General features: G+C 44.9%; 1 protein-coding gene across 4 annotated transcripts in view; it reads right to left on the bottom strand.

The window, feature by feature from the left end:
- MTF1 (metal regulatory transcription factor 1) overlaps positions 1-22,760 on the bottom strand; it is a 60,463-nt gene that overhangs the window by 7,628 nt on the left and 30,075 nt on the right. For 2 of the 4 annotated variants that reach the window (XR_016210183.1, XR_016210184.1), the window contains exons 3-9: positions 21,572-21,810; positions 20,658-20,789; positions 16,405-16,478; positions 15,814-15,950; positions 10,989-11,069; positions 3,728-3,830; positions 2,505-2,981 (exon numbers count right to left, since the gene is read on the bottom strand). Coding sequence is in view for 2 of the 4 variants with exons in the window: in XM_002720705.6 (XP_002720751.1) it covers positions 2,505-3,082; positions 3,728-3,830; positions 10,989-11,069; positions 15,814-15,950; positions 16,405-16,478; positions 20,658-20,789; positions 21,572-21,810 (1,344 nt within the window). In the remaining 2 variants the exon portion in view is untranslated. Of the gene's footprint in view, positions 1-2,504; positions 3,083-3,727; positions 3,831-10,988; positions 11,070-15,813; positions 15,951-16,404; positions 16,479-20,657; positions 20,790-21,571; positions 21,811-22,760 lie in introns of all 4 variants that reach the window. The other 2 variants (XM_002720705.6, XM_008273646.5) reach the window with 1 other exon arrangement.

Genomic DNA, 22,760 nt, shown 5'->3' with positions numbered 1-22,760 from the left:
TAGCGCTGAATGCCGCACAGAATAGTTGAAGGGTGGGCCCTGGGCTCAGCCACACCTGGCTACAAGCCCCAGCACTGTCATTAGTTGCTGCCAAGTGACTGAACTTCTTAATCTTAATTTCCTTGTTGAGAAAAGTAGAAATGTTAACCAAAGACCCCCCGAAGGACCCTGTGAAGATAAATGAGATGACGCCTATAGACTCCTCAGCACAGGGTGAGCAGTCAGTAAACATTAGCTATTTATGTTATTACTAAATCCTGACTGGAAAACCACCTTATTTCTCTAATGCACTTCCTAGTAAAACGGCTAAAGGGTTCTGCTTTCTTCAAGTCTTATCTTAAAGGGCTTATCTTAAAGTCTTTTTATGCTTTTAAGGAAAAAACAAATGTGTCTAAGAAGACTCTGGGAGGAAGAGACTCAGGCTTCTGGCAAAGTTACAGGAGATGAGACTTTCATAATGGGGGAGTCCATGAAAGTGCATTATGTGGAAAAACAGTGGTGCTCGTTTTACACGGCAGCCTAGGGCTGCTCTAGAAAAACAACAGACACGACGTGGGGCAGACTGGGCCACACACTGCCAAGTCCTCTCCAGGGACTCTGCCCGCTGGACATGGTGTGCTGCCCCGGGGTGGTGGCCACTCTACTTCTGGAATTCCAGTGTTCTCACTGTTTAGTCCTAAACTCCCTTTCAGGTTTGTGTAATTGAAACACATGTGCACCCACACTTCTACTCCCTACATCCACCCCCACCCCCACCTCCCGCCCTGCGCTGGTTAACTCCCCAAATGGCCCGGGCAGCTGGGTCTGGGCCAGCCAAAGCCAAGAGCCCAGCATTTTTCTGGGTCTCCCATGTGGATGCAGGGCCCCAAGCAGTTGGGCCATTTTTGGCTGCTTTTCCAGGCACATTGGCAGGGATTGGAAGCGGAGCAGCCAGGTGTCGAACCGATGCCCATATGGGATGCTGGCACCGCAGGTGGAGACTTAACCTACTACACCACAGTGCCAGGCCCTCTACTACATTCTTCTCTTCCTCTAACTCCTAACCATGTCTCACCTGACCCCTGTAGCCACTCAATAAGCTCTAGGTGTGTGAAGCCACTTCTGACAGCACAATGGAGCAGCCAAGAGCACAGGCACCAGGGTCAGTCTGCCTACACTCAATCCCAGCTATGCCACGTGTGAGCCATGTGACGCTGAGCTACTTACTTAGCCTTCCTGGAAAAATCATACCTCTTCACTGGTAAAATCATACCTACCTCTTGGGACTGTTGGAATACATTAAAAAGTGCTTACTTAACAGCGTATGACATATAGGAAAACAGGTGCAGCAAAAACAAAAACAAAAACAGTGGTTGCTATGGAAGTAAGGGGAGGGGAGCAGAGATGGGTAAGCATCCTACAGGGAATTTTTAGGGTGGTGAACTAACTATTCTGGATGCTGTCATGGAGGTACCCAACATTCATCAAAACCTACAGAATTGTCCAACACAAAGAAAGAACTGGAATGTACACTATGGACTTTAGCTAATAATAATGTTATCAATAATGGCTTATCAGTGGTAACAAATTTGCCATACACTGTTCCACTATGTAACTGTTATACACACTGTTACACACTTAACAAATGTGCCACCCTGACAGAAGACATTAATAACCAGGGAAACCTGGAGTGAGGGTACATGGGAATTCTATCTGTTCAATAAAACCTAAAATATAATCTAAAAATGGTGTACGTAAAGTAATGACTGACATGTTACATACCTTGTAAACATGACATACATGTTTACAAGGTATTTAGTTATTAGCACAGTAGTCCTTACACAGTGAGGACTCAATAAATAACTATTATTTTTAAATTAGCATTATTATCATCACTTGGTACCTGACTGCTAATACTAACCTTCTTTTAGGCATTCTACGCTGTCTTACTAGAATGTACATTTTTATGAAAAAAGATATCCTGTTTGTCTCTTTGTATCCTCCCGAGCATCCAGTGTGGTATCTTGCAAACACCAGGTGCTTAAATACATGCACACTGCTAGATCTTGTCTAGAGCCATCCTGACCAAACCCTTAGAAACAGGCTCTGGGGCGGGCTCTGGTAGCTCACATGGTTCCCGGGCCTTGGTCCCATCTGACTGGGTCATGCCAGCACCTCCTGTCAATCCGACTGCTCAGCCTGACTGCCTTGCAGATGACCTCATTTCCTGAACCTTGGCCTCTAGAGCTGTTGATACGTCCCTGCACTAGCTGTGGCTATTGGAATGTCCATGAAATATCCGATCAAGCCTCTACTGCGAGGTAAACCTAAAAGTTGTTTCTCTGCCTCCTTACTTTAAGGATTCACCATGGCATTCCCTGAATTGACACCACTCCATTACAGGAAAATGACTAAGAGGATTTCATGCTAGCCATTTCCTTTTTGAAGTAAAGGCCTCTGAACGTGTCAACTATGTAAATAAATATACTCCCCCCCAACCTGGTACATTTATACCTAATACTTACAATTTGTTCCTGGTTTTGTGGAGAATTGGTGGCACCATTTAATATCCACTGTAAGTTCTGTTCTCCCATGACCAGGTTGGACTGCAGGATGGCCGTGCTGGGAGTCGGGGTGATGGTTATAGTGGGATTACTAGTTAGGACAGAGTTGGCACCCAGGGGCAAAGTCTGGACCATGGCCGGCAGGGGCTCAGTAGTACTTTGCGGTGGGGCTGGTGCTGCTGTGGCTGACGCAGAAGCCCCAGCAACAACAGAGAGTCCTGGGACGATGGGCTGCGGTGCCTGGGGGTGCGGAAGAAACTCTTGATGATTAGCAGCAAACTGCGTGCTGTGGGGAACAGGCACTTCTGGAGGTTGTAAGAGAGCAGGGGGGTTGCCAAATGCAGCTTGCTGGGAACCAGTTCCCAGGGAGGGAGCAGGCGGAGGAGCAGACGGAGCTGAGGCTGGTAGCAGAGGCTGAGGTGGCTCGGAGATGACAGGCTGCAGTAGAAGTGGAAGAGATAAAGATGCTGAATTTCCTGTGGGTGGCGGAACATCACTGACTGACTCTGCATCACCATTAAAACTTTCAATCAAGGCAGCTGGCAAGAAAAAGAAATAGAAATGTATATACACATCCCGAGCCTCACAGGAGCCACAAAAACAGTCATCATGGGCTAAACAAAAGACAGCTCAAGTCCCTTGGAGTCAATTCCTTCATTGCTAGCAGGCTGGCTTTCTGTTTTTCTTATTCTGACACACCTCCAGTCAAGGTACCAGGTTCTGTGATTGACCTCTTTCTAAATATGAAGTAGTATAGATTTAACCATAAAAAAAAGGCATCCTAAGGTTTTTCTAGAAAACAGACTAGACCAGGAATATACCTTTTTCTGACATGAGCAGGGAATACACCACTACTGTGGAGCTTCATGGACAGACTGTCATGCGCACAAGGGATGATTTACACACGTGAAGCTGGGTTCCTGGGTGCTATCCACATAGGAACATCTCATCAGAAGAAAAGGCTCACAGCTTCTTCCATTTTTTTAGAGCCAACAAGAGACTATGAGAAAAGGAGACCCTCTTCTTCAGGAGCAAAGGAAAGTCAATCAAAAGGCCCTTATCTTCTGACCTTTCCCAGAAAGCTGGCTGAAGTATCTCACTGTCCCTGTCATTCAGGCTGTCAATGTGTGTGAATTCCCCTCCCAGTGCTGACATGTGACAGCAAGACAGTCTGGCCAACAAACCTGTCTGTTGAGGATCTTCCTGAATTGCTGCATCATCTGAATTCTGGAACATTGATTTAAAGATGGTTGCTGGTGAAACTGTGCTGAGGTCCTGGTCCTGTGTCTGATGGGGAGAGACAGACATGAGACTCACCACCACAGGAAACACACGAAGCAGCAGGGCTGCTACACATCCTGCTTCTACCTTCTATTCCAATGTGACATGTATTTCCTTAAACCTCAACTAAACGAAAGATTAGGTCCTCAAATGCTCTGAAACACGAGTTGGACAACTATGACTTGCAGGTTGATTGCTAATTCTTTAAATAAAGTTTTACCCAAACACAGAAACCTTTCATTTATGTATTGTCTACGCTGCTTCTGTGCTACAACAGAGTTGTGCAGCTGTGACAGAGACCACGTGGTCCACAAAGCCTCAAATATTTTACAGTCTGGTTCTTTATTTGTTATTATTCTTTTTAAAGACTTATTTATTTGACAGTTAGAGAGAGAGACAGAGAGAGAGAGAGAGAGAGAGAGAGAGGGGAAGGAGGGAGAAGAGGAGGAGAAATGGAGGAGAGGAGAGGGGGAAATAGGGAGAGGAGGAGAGAGAGACCCAGCATCCTGAAACTCCCTGGTCCTTTGTTTAGAAAGGCTGACTCACTGCTTGCAATGCCAGCCTCCCTCACTGGAGTACTGGTTCAAGTCCTGGCTGCTCCATTTCCAATCTAGCTTCCTGCTAATGCACCTAGGAAGGGAGTGGAGGATGGCTCCAGTACTTGGACCCCTGCACCCACGTGGGACAGCAGGATGGAGCTCCTGGCTCCTGGTTTTGGCTTGGCCCAGACCTTGCTGTTGCAGCTATTTGGGGCGTGAACAGAGGATGGAAGATCTCTGTCACTCTGCCTTTCAAATAAATAAGTAAATTAAAAAAAAAAAAGTTTCCTTATTCCTGCTCTAAGAGACCAAATCCACATGAAATTGGACTATATATAATATCATTATTACGGTCTGAACATGTTTTGTCCCCAGCGAAACTCATGTTGGAGTTTAATCTCTGTGAGGTACTGAGCGGCCAGAAACTAGGGTGTTTAAAGGCAGGCTTTTGGGAGGTGATTAGGATCAGATGAGGTCATTAGGGTGGAGTCTCAGGATCAAATACCAGTAGCTTTAATAAGAAGAGGGAAAGACCACGAAGTACACACACCTGTCTCTTGTCCCTTACTTTAAAGCCTACTGTGGTATTGTGTTATTAGCAACAGAAAATGAACCAATATAATTACCCTGTAACTTGCTTTTCTTACATAATAAAATAGTGTGAGTATCTTCCAAGGTCGTTACTTAGTATTTATGGTATTTTAATATATACACAAGGCAAGAAAACAATACAAAGGAACATACAACAACTCACAATAGTGATAGTCTTACACTTAAAAACAGATGAAGGTGGAGGACACCACAACACAGGGCCTGGCAGCACTAATAAAATGACTATTCCTCACTTCAGTCAAGGGAAGGAAGAATACTACAATTCTCTTATCTGCAGTCTACCTCTACCCCTGCGTTCAGAAGGACAAGTGTGACAAAGGCTTACAGAAGTCCAAGCAAGGGACAGAAGTAAGTGAAGCAGGGGGCAAGAATAGGGAGGCTACCACAGACTGGAGAGGATGCCCCAAGGCATTTGTTTATTTTACCTAAAGATTTATTTAGTTACTTATGTATTTATCTGAAAGGCAGAGTGAGAGACAGATAGAGGAAAGTCTTCCATCTGCTGCCTCATCCCCCAAATGGCCACAATAGCTAGGTCCAGGCCAGGCCAAAGCCAGGAGCCTAAAACTCCATTCAGGTGTCCCACATGGGTGGCAGGAGCCCAAGGACTTGGGCCATCTTCTGCTGCTTTCCCAGGCACATGAGCAGGGAGCCTGGCCTGAACCAGAGCAGCCTGGTCTCCAACCTGCGTGCCAGTATGGGATGGGGGCGTCAAAACAGGCAGCTTAACCCATGAAGCCATATCAGCCCCACCCTCAGGCAACTGAGAAGGGCTTCGCTGAATGCTGTCCAGGACTATACTGACCAAGGATTACCAGAGCCACGAAAGGGGCATTATTGGGATTTTTTAGAATTTTATTTGTTCAGTTTTATCTTACTGGAGAGAGAGAGAAAGAGCTTCCATCTGGTGGCTCACTCTCCAAATGCCCACAAAATGTGGAGCCAGGTTGAAACCAGGAGCCCAGAACTCAATCCAGGTCTCCCGCGTGGGTGGCAGGGACCCAATCACTTGAGCCATCCCCTGCTGCTTCCCAGAGTGCACATCAGCAGGAAGCTGAAACCGGAAGTGGAGCTGGGACTCAAATCCAGTCACTCTGATACAGGATACGGATCTCTTGACTGCTGTACCAAATGTCCACTCTCAAAGTTTGATTTTTAGATAAAATTCTACTAATTTATAAAACGACAATGAAAACTTTCTAAGCACTGTATATACCAAACCAAAACCTATCTTCAGGCCAGATCTTGCCCTAGTGTCTGCTAGCGTTTCAGGGTCACTTGAGAACAGTTCTGCTTCTAGGATGGAGAACTCAGGGCTGTCCACCTATCTAGAGGTCAAGATGAAAATGCTCTCTGAAACCAGGAGGGGGCCAATCCCTTTAGCATGATTTCATCTGGAAAAAACAGAGGGAAGTCCAGTGATTCTGAATGCCAACATGACGGAAGCAGAAGGCAGAAACCTCCGTGCAATGTCACCCAGAGAGAGTTAAGCCTCACCGTGTGGCTTTCAAACCTTCCTTGTGACACAAAGAGATAGATACATTTTACTATATATACACAAACATATATTTTCCAATTACACGCCTATCCATATGTGTAGCTGAAACACAGCTTACCCTTCCTATATGCAATGTCGCCAGATATTTTCTGTTTATGTCTTTGAAATGCTGATTGCAAACCACTATTTTATAATCTAATGAAGTGCTGAAATCCAGGTTGACAGACAGTGGGCTCACTACCACTAAGCTGCATGCTTTGCAACTTCCTTGTGGTCATTATTTTGTTCTACTTGCTAATAAATCACCATCAACGGTAACACGATTAAAAAAGAATGGGCTTGGGGCCAGGGCTATGGTGTTGCGGGTAAAGCTATATGGGCGCTGGTTCAAGTCCCGGATGCTCTTCTTCCGATCCAGCTCTCTGCTATGGCCTGGGAAAACAGCAGAAGATGGCCCAAGTCCTTGGGCCCCTGCACCAGTGTGGGAAACTTGAAAGAAGCTCCTGGCTCCTGACTTCGGATTGGCATAGCTCTGGCCAATGCGGCCATTTGGGGAGTGAACCAGTGGATGGAAGATTCTCACTCTCTGCCTCTCTGAAATTATGCCTTTCAAATAAATGAATCTTAAAAAAAAAAAAAAAAGTAGTGTTCATAGAATGGATCCAACCCAGAAAACTATCCAAAAGCCTAAGAAGAGAAAGAACCAAGTGTAGCATATTCATTTAGTGTTACAGAGTTCAACAACAATGATGATCTGTAACTATGAGCAAAAACATGGGCTGATTTCTTAAACATAACATGGGGAGAAAAAGACCTAGACCAAGTATACAATCAAAATTACAAAAACCCAAAACCAGGACACTGATCTTCACTGTTAGAAGTCAAGACAGTGGTTATCCTCAGGGAGAGAGAATGGCTGTTGAGGGCTTGGTGGGTTGCAGGGCTGCTAGGTACACTGTTTCTTGAGCTGGGTACTGAACACACAGGAATGATAAATTGTGATGAGTCATCAAGCTCTGTATTTGACACATGAGCTTTTTTGTGTATATATCACACTAGTAAAAATTGTTTTTTTAATTAAAAAGAAAAGTTAAGTACTGAAGCCACTCCCAGGTTTCAAGCAAAACTTCTGGGAACACAGTGAGTGAGAACAACTCTCCAAAGTAGAGGAGATAGGAACAGGCTGAGTTCAGGGCCTGGAGCAAGGAGCAAAGAGCAGCCAAAACACTGAGAGCTGTGTGGGACCAGGCTGGATGCCAGAGCTCAGTGGGCCATTCCCTAGCAGCTTCAACCATCCTTTAACAAAAGGCCGGAGTGAATCAAAGTTCATTGCTAAGACACACATACACATATGGTAGCTAAGAAATACTTAAAAGGATTATTTCATACAAATTTACCAATTGATTTTAATAAGTTCTCATTTTTAAAAAGCAAAGCAGGGGAGCCTGCAACGGCTGGAGCTGTGCCAATCCGAAGCTAGGAGCCAGGAGTTTCTTCCAGGTCTCCCACATGGGTGCAGGGGCCCAAGGACTTGAGCTATCTTCCACTGCTTTCCCAGGCCATACCCCTGAGAAGGCTTCCTTTTTTTAAGTACTTAATGTCCCCATATACCAGGTTACCTTCTCTGGTGACCCTTAGGCTCCAGAAAGCCCCTCAGTCATATGTAACAGTCCTGGCCAGACAGCAGACTGTTAAGTCACTTAACATATTACATGTTAAAGAATATTACACCAAGAAATCTTAGGTTGGAGGGCTTTTGAAGGTCACCATTGTAGAAATTTCATTGAGAACACTGTGCACTTACTCCTCATGTAGGATCTCTGTCCTTAATGTGCTGTACATTGTGATCTAATGCTATAACTAGTACTCAAACAGTATTTTTCACTTTGTGTTTTTATGTGGGTGCAAACTGTTGAAACCTTTACTTAATATATGCTAAACTGATCTTCTGTATATAAAGAGAATCGAAAATAAATCTTGATGTGAATGGAAAGGGAGAGGGAGTGGGAGGGGGAGGGTTGCGGGTGGGAGGGAAGTTATGGGGGGGGTGGGAAGCCACTGTAATCCACAAGCTGTACTCTGGAAATTTATATTCATTAAATAAAAGTAAAAAAAAAAAAACTATTTGCTACTTACTTACTTATTTGAAAGGACAGAGGGAGGGAAGGAGGGAGGGGGAGGGAAGAGAGAATGATATCTTCCATCCACTCATTTACTCATAAATGGTTTCAATAGTCAGTGCTAGTGCAGGCTGAAGCTACAAGTGAGGAACTCCATCCGGGTCTCCCAAGTGGCAGGAACTCAAGTACTTGAGTCATCATCTGCTGCTTCCTAGGCTTATCAGCAGGAAACTGGATCAAAGTGGAGCAGTGTAGACTCAAACTAGCACTCCAGTACGTGATGTTGGTGTCTCAAGCAGCGGCTCAACCCACTGTGCCACAAAGCCCACTCCTCCAGGTTACCTCTGCTTTCTGTGGGTGACTAACCAGTGTCCCATAGGATACACAACACATAGTTGTGCTTTATATGTAATCCAGCATTTATAGCTGTTTTCCATGGGAGGGTTGCTCTCATAAGAGCAACTCCACCATTAGAGGACAATCCAGGTCTTGGGGCACTTCTCTGAGAGTGCACTTCTGGGGTGGATATTTGGTACAGTAGTTAAGTTCCCACTTGGAACACCTGCATCCCATATTAGAGTAACTAGGTTTGAGTCCTTGATTCATTTCCTTAAAAAAAAAAAAAGATTTATTTATTTATTTGAAAGGCAGAGAGAGAGGTCTTCCATCCGCTGGTTCACTCCCCAGATGGCCGCAATGGCCAACATGAAGCCAAGAACCAGTTCTGGAGCTTCTTCCAGTTTTCCCACATGGGTGCAGAAGCCCAAGGACTTGGGTCATCTTCCACTGCTTTCCCAGGCCATATCAGAGAGCTGAATCAGAAGTGGAACAGCTGGGATTCAAACTGGCACCCATATGGGATGCCTGCACTGCTGGCGTCAGCTTTACCCACTACGCCACAGCAATGGCCCCTTTGTTCCACTTTCAATCCAGCTTCCTGCCAACACACACCCTGGGAGGTAGGTAGCATGATGACTTAAGTACTTGAGTCTCTGCCACCCATGTGGGGAACCTGGATTGAGTCCCAGACTCCTGGCTTTGGCCTGGCCCAGCCACAGCTGTTACAGGCATTTGGGGAGTGAACCAGTATATGAATGATATGTCTTTTGAATAAATACATTTTAAAATGCACTTTTAGACACTATTGCTAGACATACTGACTCAGTGGGCATGGAACATTTCCACCTGACTCATGCAGGCTGTCCTCAAATATGCAATCTTTAGAAGACTCATGGAAGGGGCAGCACTGTGGTGCAGGGGGTGAAGCAGTACCTTGCAATGCCAGCAGCCCATATGAGGGCTGGTTTGAGTCCTGGCTGCTTGGCGTCTGATCTAGCTCCCTGTTAATGCCCCAGGGAAGGCAACTTATATCAGCCTAACTGATTGCGCTCCTGCCTACCACATGGAAGACCTGATAGAGTTCTGGGCTCCTAGCCACTGTGGATATTTCAGGAGTGAACCAACAGATGGAAGATCTCTCCCTCTAACTCTGCCTCTCAAATAATAAATATTTAAAATAAAAAGATTCATGGAAAATGCATATTATGAGGAAACTATGCATGAATCTCAACTTTTCTGCACCAAAATAAACTTTTAATTCAATTTTCCATAAATTTTTCAAAGTACTCCTAAACCTTCCCATTACACTTATTCATTATGTATATAGTCACAGAAAATCTAGCATAAGCTGTATTTATTTACAAAAAAGGGACAAAAACATCCAGACTCAAAATCAGTGTTAGCATCACAAGAGAAGGCTCAGATTCTCGGGAAGGAACTTATACAAGCTCTGACTCAACACAGGGTTCTATAACTACCATCCCAGAGCAACAGGAATGGCAGGAAAGCTTAATCAGCATGAAGCAAGCAATCAGGTAAGACAGAATGTCTCTGTCTTCCAGTGGAGGCCTGTACAGGAGCTTCCCTTCCAAAACTCAGTGGGGCGAGTTTAAGAGGGAAAAAGACTAGACCTGGTCCAACAGCAGGGTCTGAGTAAGTGCAGAAACTGAAATTCTGCCCTCATCTTACAGTGCTAGACTTTAAGTTCCTCAAGGGCAAACCATACCTACTACCACAATGAGCCCAGCACTGGCACAGTGCATGATGAAGCAATCACTCAATAAATATTTGTCAAGTGAATAAAAAAAGAGTTTCTAGGGTCAGAAGGTTATCCAGTGAGTAATGTGGGCCAAAACGCTTTAGGCATCAGAGAGAACAACCTCTTCTGGTCAAGAACTCCTCTCAGGAGAAGGAAATAAATATTAAATGGTCAGGGGTTAAATAATAAAAACTAGAAGACTTCAAAAAGACTGGTCTTCTTCAATTTAACTGCCAAAGGGAAGTTCTCAATTCCTGAATCTATCTTCCAAGCATCCATATCTTAATGTGTACTTACTCTACTGGAATTTTCTCCCAAAATTTTATCTTCTGCGGACAGAAGGCTCAAGGCATTCAGATGAAGTGAGTGATTTGTATCCTGTAAGAGAAAACAAAATTCTAATTAAATGACAAAATCAGGATTTACAGTAGCATAACATGTAATAATAATGCAAATATTTAGATGATCAGGTTCCAAATGTTTAGATGTCACCTGGATGGAATGAATCATCCAAAACAGGGTTAAGAACATTATTTCATTTTTTAAAATCTCCATATTCTTAGAAGAACCTCTCACGGATAACCAGCATCCCATATGGGTGTTGGTTTGAGTCCCAGCTGCTCTATTTCCAATCCAGCTCCCTGCTAACGCACCTGGGAAAGCTGCGGAAGACAGCTCAAGTACTTGGGCCCCTGCATCCACATGGGAGACCCAGATGAAGCTCCTGGCTTCAGCCTGGCCTAGCCCTAGCTATGATAGCCATTTGGGGAGTGAACCAGTAAATGGAAGATCTCCCTGTTTCTCCCCCTCTCTCTAATTCTGACTTTCAAATAAATAAATAAAGATAAGACTATGTAATGACTCACGCCCAAGAGTAACAAAAGCTATGAGGATATGAAATTAATTGTATAATCAGTGTCATCGTTGAACAAGTGATTTCACATGATTCACTGGCTATTCACATGAACCTACTGTGCCTAAATTAAAAAGCAAACTTTATCACAAGTATGAAAACAGAACAGCACAGTAAACACAGGGTTCAGTACTCCTGGAGTTTTAGGCGTCCACTGGGGGTCTGGACCATTTCCTTTCCGATAAAGAGGGACTTCCATATTCATCGAGCGTCTACTATGTATTAGGTACCATTTCAGGTCCAGGGATGCAATAATATACAAAACAGAGTTCCTACCTCTACACAGCTTACATTCTAGTAGAAACAGAAACAAATATATGCACAGTATGCAAGATGGTAAGTGCTATGAAATAAGAGGAACAAGGAATGCTGGGTAGGAGTTTCTCTTTCATTCAGGGGTGGGGAATATCTGGCCCACAGGCCACATGAGGCCTGAGAAAGCATTTGCTTTGTCCCTGTTAAAGCAATGGGCCAGCGCCACGGCTCACTAGGCTAATCCTCCACCTTGCGGCACCGGCACACCAGGTTCTAGTCCCGGTCAGGGCGCCGGATTCTGTCCCGGTTGCCCCTCTTCCAGGCCAGCTCTCTGCTATGGCCCGGGAGTGCAGTGGAGGATGGCCCAAGTGCTTGGGCCCTGCACCCGCATGGGAGACCAGGAGAAGCACCTGGCTCCTGGCTTCGGATCAGTGCGATGCGCTGGCTGCAGCGCACCAGCCGTGGTGGCTATTGGAGGGTGAACCAACGGCAAAGGAAGACCTTTCTCTCTGTCTCTCTCTCTCTCACTGTCCACTCTGCCTGTCCAAAAAAAAAAAAAAAGCAATTGCAGGCAGGACTTGAAATTCAATAAAGCTATAGCAGGCTAAGTTTTAAGTTAAAAACGTTGCATGGCCCACGAATGATAAATATCCAAATGGCTCTTGGCAGAAAAAAAGATTTCCTACAGCTGCATTAGATGGCTTCTGTCATGAGAAAAACAGAGTTGCTCTTCACTAAGATGGGAAGACTGTAGGAGAAACAGGTCTGGACATGTTAGCTGAGATGAGCAGATGGTATCTGGGTGGAGATGTGGAGTAGGTGGCTGCATATGCCAAGACTGGAGTTCAGGGAGAGGCCCAGGATGGAGGTACCACCATGGGACGCAAAGGAAAAACGATGGCTTGTAGAGCTCAAGACTAAAAGACATTTCCATCTGCTGGAGAATGGGCAAAGACCAGAGGTGAGGTCTGAGGACTGGGCACTGGGGTACTCTAATGCTGGCAGCTAAATTATCCTTGGATTTTTATAAAAATGAGAAAACTGACTACGATTTCATAAATGAAGCTTAGCAGAACATTTCTCTCAAATTTTAATACATTTAAACTGAGCCACAAAGAAGTCACTTGCCTAAGGTCATGTGTTCTGCAAGGGAGCTTGGATTTGAACTCAGGCAGCTGTAGCCCACAGCCTGTTCTTACAAATAACGTTATTTTGTCTTTTATGACACCAACGAAAGAACTGGAGTCTAGAATCAGACTATGTGCCTAAATTAGAATAACTGTTAAGTTCTGGATACCTAAGCAAGTTATTTAATTTCTCTTTCCCTCTGTTATCTTTGTCCGTAATGGGAAGGATACTAGTAGTACTGACTTCTGGAGTTCTTCTGAGCAGGACAACCCATATAAAAGCACTCAGCACAGTGCCAGGCCCATATTCAACACTCAATAAATGGTAGTTATTACTAATAAAACTGGAGAGGAGAGGGTCCTTTTTGAAAAAATATTTTTTATTTATTTGAAAAGCAAAATTTCAGAGAGAGAGAGAGAGAAAGAGATCTTCCATCCACTGGTTCACTCCCAAATGGCCACTACAGTCAGTGCTGGGACACACTGAAGCCAGGAGCTTCTTTTGGGTCTCTCACGTGGGTGCAGGGGCCTAAGAACTTGGGCCATCCTCCGCTGCTTTCCCAGGTACATTAGCAGGGAGTTGGATTGGAAGTGGAGCAGCTGGGTCTTGAATTGGCACCCATATGGGGAATGGGCACTGCACGCAGACGTTTCACCCGCTATACCACAGTGCTGGCCCTGAGAGAAGCCCTTTTAAAGTGGCCCTCTATTGTTTAATTAGTAGCCACAGAATTAGAGTCCATTGAATCTTCAAAAATCAAAAATTATTCTATGTTCTTTAAGAACCTGATCATTCAAAATGGGGATAGTGAACATGCAATTCTAAAGTTCAGGGAGAGACCAGGCTATAGACACCAATGTGAGGGCACAGCAGCAAGACAGTTCAAGCAGTACAGATCAAGTTTGTGATGAGAGGAGATTCTCTCCACTGGAGAGTGATCGGGGCGGCACTATGGTGCACTGGGTTAAATCTCAGCCTGTGGCGCCAGCATCCCAAATGGCACCCGTTTGAGTCCTGGCTGTTCCTCTTCCAATCCAGCTCTCTGCTATGGCCTGGGAAAGCTGCAGAAGATGGCCCAGGTGCTTGGGCCCCTGCACCCATGTGGGAGATCCAGAAGAATCTCCTGGCTCCTGGCTTGGATTGGTGCAGCTCTGGCCATTGCAGCCATTTGGGGAATGAATCAGCAGATGGAGGACACTTCTCTCTGTCTCTCCTTCTCACTGTCTATAACTTCACCTTGCAAATAAATAAATAAAAATCTTTAAAAAAAATGATCAGAAATCCAAGGAACATGGGCTGGTACAGTGTGGTTGTGGTTGTGAAGATAGGACAAGGTGCCAGGAAGCCCACTTAGTAGTTTATTACAATAATCCATGCAAAAAAACTATAGTGGATTGAATGAAGCAACCAGAAGAAGTGATCAAATTCTAAATAAATTGTCAAGGAAGAGCTGAAAGACTTTATCTATAAAATAGTAAGATAATAAAGGTACTCAATTTCTGGGTTTGAAAGACATCACATTAAAACTAGTAACAGGGGCCAGCGCTGTGGTATAGCAGGTAAAGCCACAGCCTGCAGTGCCGGCATCCCATATGGGCACTGGTTCAAGTCCCGGCTACTCCACTTCTGATCCAGCTCTCTGCTGTGGCCTGGGAAAGCAGTAGAAGATGGCCCAAGACCTTGGGCCCCTGCACCCATGTGGGAGTCCTGGAAGAAGCTCCTGGCTTTGGATTGGCACAGCTCTGGCCATTATGGCCATCTGGGGAGTGAACCAGCAGATGGAAGACCTCTCTTTATACCTTTACTTCTCTGTAACTCTGCCTTTCAAATAAATAAATAAATCTTAAAAAAAAAAAAAATACTAGTAACAGCAGGGGCCAGTGCTGTAGTGTAGTAGGTTGGGCCACCCCCTGCAGTGCTGGCATCCCATATGGGCACCTGCCTGTTTGAGTCCCAGCTGCTCCATTTCTGATCCAGCTCCCTGCTAATGTTTCTGGGAAGGCAGCAGAAGATGGCTCAAGTTGCTGGGACCACGCACCCATGTGGGAGAACTAGAAGAAGCTCCTGGCTCTTGGCTTCAGCCTGGCCCAGCCCTGGTCATTGTGGCCATTTGTGGAATGAACCAGTGGATGGAAGATCTCTCTTTCTCTGTCTCCCCTTCTCTCTCTGTAACTCTGCCTTTCAAATAAGTAAATAAATCTTAAAAAAAAAAAAAAAAAGTAGTATCAGTAAATTTATCCCAAGGTCTCTCTGGAATGGAGCTGAGGGGTGGGACTGGAAGAATATGGACAAGGGGCTTGGTAAAGAACAAAAGAAAAAAAAAAGCAACACTGCCTAAAACTACAGAGGCATGTTCTGTGGTTCAGAGTCGTAAGCCAGTGACTCTCAAACTTTCTGGTATGTAGACAGATCAAAAGGGCAAGGGACCCTCCAGACTTCCTGGATCTCCAAGGATGGGTTCATCGCTGTGTGAAGCAATAGTAATTTGCATTCCAACTCATGTATGGCTTTGGCACTTCACAGTTATGAATAAGAACATAACAGTATCTTAAGAGATTCTGGCTAACCCTGTGAAAGCCATTCTGAGACCTCTGGGTTCAGGAGCACCTGATGGAATGAGGTGGAGGTGAAACACACTAAGCACAGGGGGCCTGGTGGAATTTCTTGCTTCTACCACCCCAAAGCAAAAACATAGATCTTGACCCCGATTTCTTCCTTCTCACTAACAAACATAAAGAGAAGACATTTTAACCTTTTATTGCTATGCACAAACAATTGTTCTTCTGTGGTGCCCAGATCAAAACAAGAGACAAGAACACTGCACACCTCTGATCCATTGTGTTGTGGAAGTGCATTGCATGAGTGTCCTTTGTTATCATGACCTTTCATGTGACTTTTGAGACTGTACTGAGTGCTGAATGTTTTCTCACAGCCATTACTGGGGCAGAAGAAGGGTCTTTCACCTGCAAGAATGACAAAGGAGGTTAATTTTATCATAAAGTCATTGTACTGGATTAAAAAATCTACCTTTCCCTAACAGAGAGAAGTAAATGTTCTTATGAGTATTTGAGTAACAGATGTTAAAAAGTTGAATAAATGACCTATTAATCATTTCAGACCTAAAAGTTAACATGGAGCAAAGCACGGGGACTGGCCCGCTCCTGGGAAGTTTAGAGAGAAGATTAATTTCTTCACAGGTGCTTCCTTAGAGTCTTCTCTGTACTGGCGTCATTCCTGAAGACTGGATTCCTAAATCCAACCTTTAGATTTTTTTCACTTCTGAAAGAAACTCAAACATTATAGCTGACGCCTATGCCGATAAGGCTCACTCTCTCCACACAGCTCTACAGGTCTCAACAGAAACACAGTTACAGACGCGATGAAGGTTAGGGTGAAAAAGAGTTAGCCTGCACTCACCAGTATGTGTACGGACGTGAGTTTTTAGGTGGTGGCTTGCTGCAAATGCTTTTCCACAGCCATCATGATCACACCTAAATAAGTTGTTGAAGCAAAGTGAAACAGGAGTTACTAGTTAACAGACCTTCATCCTTAACATCACCAAACACAAACTAAAACACATGTTTAGGACACTGGGGCTGGCTGTGGCACAGTGGGTTAAGCTGCCAATATGATGGCTCATATGGGCCATCATCCCTTATGAGCACTGTGGTTCAAGTCCTGTTTGCTCTACTTCCGATTCAGCTCCCTTTTAATGTACCTGAGAAGGCAGCAGATGATGGCCAAAGTTCATGGAAGCCTGGGATGTACTTCCAGGCTCCTGCTTACAGCCTGGCCCAGCCCTGGTCACTACTGTCATTTGGGGAGTAAACTAGAAGATGGTTCACTCTCCCTCTCTGTAACCCTGCCTTTCTATTTATTTATTTATTTATTTATTTGACAGGCAGAGTTAGACAGTGAGTGTGTGAGAGAGAGAGAGAGAGAGACAGACAGACAGACAGAGAGAGAAAGGTCTTCCTTCCATTGGTTCACTCCCAAAATGGCCACCATGGCTGGTATGCTGATCCGAAGCGAGGCGCCAGGTGCTTTCTCCTGGTCTCCCATGCGGGTGGCAGGGCCCAAGCACCTGGGCCATCCTCCTCTGCCTTCCCGGGCCACAGCAGAGAGCTGGATGGAAGAGGAGCAACCGGGACCAGAACCCGGCACCCATATAGGATGCCAGCGCCGCAGGCAGAGGATTAACCAAGTGAGCCACGGTGCCGGCCCCAACTCTGCCTTTCAAATAAAGAAATCTATTTTATTTTGTTCTATTTTATTTTTTAAGTATTTATTTTTATTTATTTGAAAGGGAGAGTTATAGGAGGCTGATGCTATGGTGTAGTGGGTGATACGCCACCTGTGGTTCTGGATCCCATGTGAGTGCCAGTCCAAGTCCTGGCTGCTCCACTTCCAATCCAGCCCCCTGCTAATGCACCTGGGAAAGCAGCGGAGGATGGCCCAAGAGTTTGGGCCCCAGCATCCACATGAGAGACCGGGAGGAAGCTCCTGGCTCCTGGCTTTGGATCAGCCCAGCTCCAGCCGTACAGCTAACTGAGGAGTAGACCTGTGGATGGAGATCTCTCTCCTCCCTCTGTAATTCTGCCTTTCAAATAAATAAATACATCTTTAAAAAAAGGGGGAGAGGGGGAGGCAGAGTTACAGAAAGAGGGGAAGAGAGAGAAAGAAGAGAGAGAGAGAGACGGAGAGAAGGAGGAAAGGAGGGAGGGAGGGAGATATCTTCCATTTGCTGGTTCACTTCCCAAATGGCTGGAATGGCTAGGGCTGGGCCAGACCAAAGCCAGGAGCCCAGAGCTTCTTCCTGTTCTCCCATATGCATGCAGGGGCCCAAGCACTTGGGCCATCTTCTGCTTTCCCAGGCACATTAGCAGGGAACTGAATCAGAAGTGGAGCAGGGGCCAGTGCTATGAAGCAGCAGGTTAAAGCCCCAACCTGAAGCGCCGGCATCCCATATGGGCGCTGGTTTTAGTCCCGGGTGCTCCTCTTCTGATCCAGCTCTCTGCTAAGGCTTGGGAAAGCAGTAGAAGATGGCCTAAGTCTTTGGCCCATGAAGGAGATCCAGAAGAAGCTCCTGGCTCCTGACTTTGGATAGGCTCAGCTCCGGCCGTTGCAGCCATTTGGAGAGTAAACCAGTGCATGGAAGACCTCTCTCTGTTACTCTTTTAAATAAATTAAAAAAAAAAAAAAAAAAGTGGAGCATCATCTTGAACCATAAATCTTAAAAAAAAAAAGATTGTTGAGGACACTAAGACCAGATCAGTGTCTCTGGTTTTAGAGGTGTGAGAAGGGTAAGTCCTGGGTAAAGGAAGGTGGCACAGCTGCAAGTAGAGGGAGCCAAGAGCCCAGGACAAGCACTTCTTGCCTAATAGGAGAAAGGTAAAGCACAGGCTGAGGGCCCTGTCACCAAAAACTTTCTGAACAGAACTCCACTGACAGCAATAGTCCATATGGAAAATCTACTACTAGTAAAACACTGGGACTATAAAGAGAGGGTAAAGAGTCCCTTATATATGCATGAGGTTGAAATGTAACATTAGATTAAAATTAGAACAGATAAACTGTAATGACTACAATCTTCAGTTATACCTTTTTCTCTTGCTTTCTTGATAACCAAGCTACACGTGATCCTCCTGTCCTCAGGACTACTAAGACATTTATTATCTTCAGGTCTCCTTTATGGCATCTCTCCTTTGAATCTTATTTATCTGTCACCTCTCCTCCCAGACTGCCAACTCTTGGAGGGCAGAGTCCATGTAGCTAGTCACGTTTGCTGTGCTCCTTGCACACAGCAGACAGTCAGTAATTACATATGAATGTTATTTTCTTATAAACTCTTATTTTTTTAAATAGAAAGCTTTTCTAGGCCGGTTTTGTGGCTCACTAGGCTAATCCTCCGCCTTGCGGGCCGGCACACCGGGTTCTAGTCCCGGTCGGGGCGCCGGATTCTGTCCCGGTTGCCCCTCTTCCAGGCCAGCTCTCTGCTGTGGCCAGGGAGTGCAGTGGAGGATGGCCCAGGTGCTTGGGCCCTGCACCTCATGGGAGACCAGGAGAAGTACCTGGCTCCTGCCATCAGATCAGCGCGGTGCGCCGGCCGCAGCACACCAGCCACGGCGGCCATTGGAGGGTGAACCAACGGCAAAGGAAGACCTTTCTCTCTGTCTCTCTCTCTCACTGTCCACTCTGCCTGTCAAAAAAAAAAAAAAAAAAAACAAAAAACCACTTCTCTAAAGCATTTTCATTTTTAATTACATATAGTCATCATTGTATCTGAATACTTACCTAACATTCAAGAAAAACTAGCAGTTTTCAACGTCAGAAAAATAAATGCATGTAACTAGATAGAAATCAGCAGCCTATAGGAGAAAAAAATAACCTAACTTTCACAGCCTCTGTAGCCAACAAGAATCTAACTGCTCTTGCCTTTAAAGGGATCATGACTCAGTAATGCATCTGTAATTTAAAAACACAATTCCATTTAACTGGTGTCTAAGAGTTGACTTTCCCTGAAGACTTCTAAATTGCTTCTAAGTGTCCTGTGAGGAGATGAATGATTTGAGAATGGTCAGGTAACATATTGGATGCCATGAAGATAACAGCACTATCTACTACCAAAATTTAGGGGATAACTTATACTCTTTATTTCATAAAAAATGTCATATGATCATCCCCCAACTATTTCTGAACACCCACTGAGTACCTAGGTGGTGCAATGTGCTATGCATAGCTTAAACATGTACTATTAAATACACATATTTATATATCTGGACACACATACATAAAAATGGGTGATCTTGGCCGGCGCTGCGGCTCACTAGGCTAATCCTCCGCCTTGCGGCGCCGGCACACAGGGTTCTAGTCCCGGTAGGGGCACCGGATTCTGTCCCGGTTGCCCCTCTTCCAGGCCAGCTCTCTGCTGTGGCCAGGGAGTGCAGTGGAGGATGGCCCAAGTGCTTGGGCCCTGCACTCCATGGGAGACCAGGATAAGTACCTGGCTCCTGCCATCGGATCAGCGCGGTGCGCCGGCCGCGGCGGCCATTGGTGGGTGAACCAATGGCAAAGGAAGACTTTTCTCTCTGTCTCTCTCTCTCACTGTCCACTCTGCCTGTCAAAAAAAAAAAAAAAAAAAAAAAAGGGTGATCTTGTATGTGTATCTATCTATATATATATACATGACATATTACAAAGCAACAAATGAACAGATAACAAAATACAATATCTGCACCACTAACCTAAACATTCCCACAGCTCATCTCCCTCTTGTCCACACCTTGGTTTTAAGGTAGGTGTCCTTCCTCTGTGCTTAATGCACTTGGAGCATCTCACAGCCTCAAAAACTTCTGTGAACTTGGAGTTCTTTTCCATCAGAGTAAGCTTTTAACTTGCCTGTTGGTATTTCTCTAGTACTAATAAAAGGACCTACTACCTAAGTACATATCAACAAATGTTTAAAACAGAAAAAAAAATGAAGCAAAATCTACAGATGTCCATGGAATCTGCATTCCTTTGTAGTAGGCGCAGGCATCCTGGGTGAGTCAACACTACCAAAGACAGGACTCGTCAAGTGAGTTTTCTGTCTCCTTTGAAAAATTTCTAGAGCATATCAAGATACTCAGCTGAAACCTGGCTAGCGACAAGCAGAAACCAGTAAAACCTACCGAAATGGCTTTTCTCCTGTATGGGTTCGAATGTGCTTCCTCAGATCACTGAGTGTGGTGAAGTACTTGCTGCAGCCTTCAGATTCACAGTTAAACGTTTTCCCTGTGTGAAGCCTCTGATGTGCTTTCAGCCTGCAAAACACCCCAGAGACATTCCCTTTGTCACAATGCCCTGCAGAACCACTCCAGGCCAGCTGAGTGTGCTTCAGGTTCAAGTACCGAAGAATTTTCTACACCTGTAATGTGTTAGTACCCAAACTTTTTTGTCAAAAGAGAAAATTAGGAGAAGTAAACAGCACAGTGGTATGAATGTGACTCTAGAGATAGACTGCCTGGGATTGAAATCCTGGCCCCACAATCTCCAGGCTGGAGGATCCGAGCCAGCGACAGCACCTCTTTGTGCTTCTGTTCACGTATCAGCTGTTGGGAGGATCAGCACCTAGAAAATTGCACAGTACACAATGAGTGCTTTTTAAGCCAATATTTCTGTTGTTTTATACCCAGTATCGAAGTCTAATATACATCTCCCAATCCAAGAGTGAAAAATGAGAAAAGGCTACCAAATGGGATACTCCCTATTTTTCAGGCTAGAAAAGAGTTGTATTCAGGGTAAGGTATGGAGAAAAATTACAGAAGCCTTAGTACAACAGCTGTGAGCCAAGAGGAGGCACACTCCATGCTGATTACCATCCCCAGGCCAGAATGTCACTCCAGGAGACGCACATCTAAATTCGCATGCACTACCATTTTTACCCAACTCAGGATATGGCATCGTAAAGTAGCAAGCTCCTCCAGTGGGTTATAACAGCTGGGTTTAGATGTGCTCTTTGAAGTTCTGAAAGTGAACCTCCCTCCTGCACAGGCAGAAAAGAGCTTTGCAGTCACAAGGTCAGAGCAGAGCAGAGGAGACTGACCTGTACAGCGTGTTGAACGCCTTCTCGCAGCCCTGTACATCGCACTCAAATGGCTTCTCCTTCGTGTGTACCCGCACATGGATCCTGAGGCTGTAAGAGGTGAGGAAGGCCTTGCCACAACCTTCCTGATTGCAGACGAAGGTGTACTCTCCTCGATGAGTCTTCTGGTGGGTGCGCAGGTTGCCTGCTGTGCTGTAGGTGCGAGGACAGCCCTCGAAGGTGCACTGGTACCGCTTTACCTGGCAGACAGAGGACACCTTGTTGATAGGAAAGAAGAACTATCTGTGGCTTAACTTCCCCTGTGTTCACCTCCCAGCAGATGTGGATGATGCAAATGGGACTTCAGCATACACACAGAGGGGCTGGTGCTCTGGTGTAGCAGGTAAAGCCGCCTCCTGCACTGCCGGCATCCCATATGGGCGCTGGTTTGAGTCCCAGCTGCTCCACTTCTGATCCAGCTTAATGCTATGGCCTGGGAAAGCAGTGGAAGATGGGCTAAGTCCTTGGGCTCCTGCACCTGTGTGAGAAACCCAGAAGAACCTCCAGGCTCCTGGCTTAGGATCAGCTCAGCTCTGGCCATTGCAACCATTTGGGGAGCGAACCAGTGGATGGAAGACCTTTCTCCCTCTGCCTCTGCATCTCTGTAACTCTGCCTTTCAAATAAATAAATAAATCTTAAAAAAAAAAAAAAAAACTAAACACAGAAAACAACCTTCAACAAAGTGAGGAAACCTTCCTGTTATCAAATCACACTTGGATAACACATAATAAATAACAGAGAAGAGAAACGTGTGGTGTGTATGTGTATGTGTGTGTGTAGATGAATATTCCAAATGAAGGTGACAGATAATCTGTCTCTCCAACTCTGCTTTTCAAATAAATAATTAACCTTAAAAAATAAAAATAAAAGTAACAGATATTAAAATGACCTGTATTCAAATAAAATCTTAACTTTGCTTTAAGGTTTCATTAAATACTTAGTCAACTCTCTGGCATTATAAGAGTACTTCAAAAAATAGATGAAAATGGAATTAAAATATAAGTACATTTTAGTGCAAAAGTTTTGAAATCTATGTAGTTTTTGTCATAATACATATTTTCTATGAACTTTTTGAAGACCCCTCATTCGCATAGACTTCAAGTTGTGGTATTATTTTTAATTTACTTTTATTTATTTGAAAGTCACAGT

The sequence above is a fragment of the Oryctolagus cuniculus genome, chromosome 7, assembly GCF_051225735.1.
Source record: "Oryctolagus cuniculus isolate XC-2025 breed Fujian yellow rabbit chromosome 7, ASM5122573v1, whole genome shotgun sequence".
NCBI lineage: Eukaryota > Metazoa > Chordata > Mammalia > Lagomorpha > Leporidae > Oryctolagus > Oryctolagus cuniculus.
This window is presented reverse-complemented; position numbering and strand designations above follow the sequence as displayed.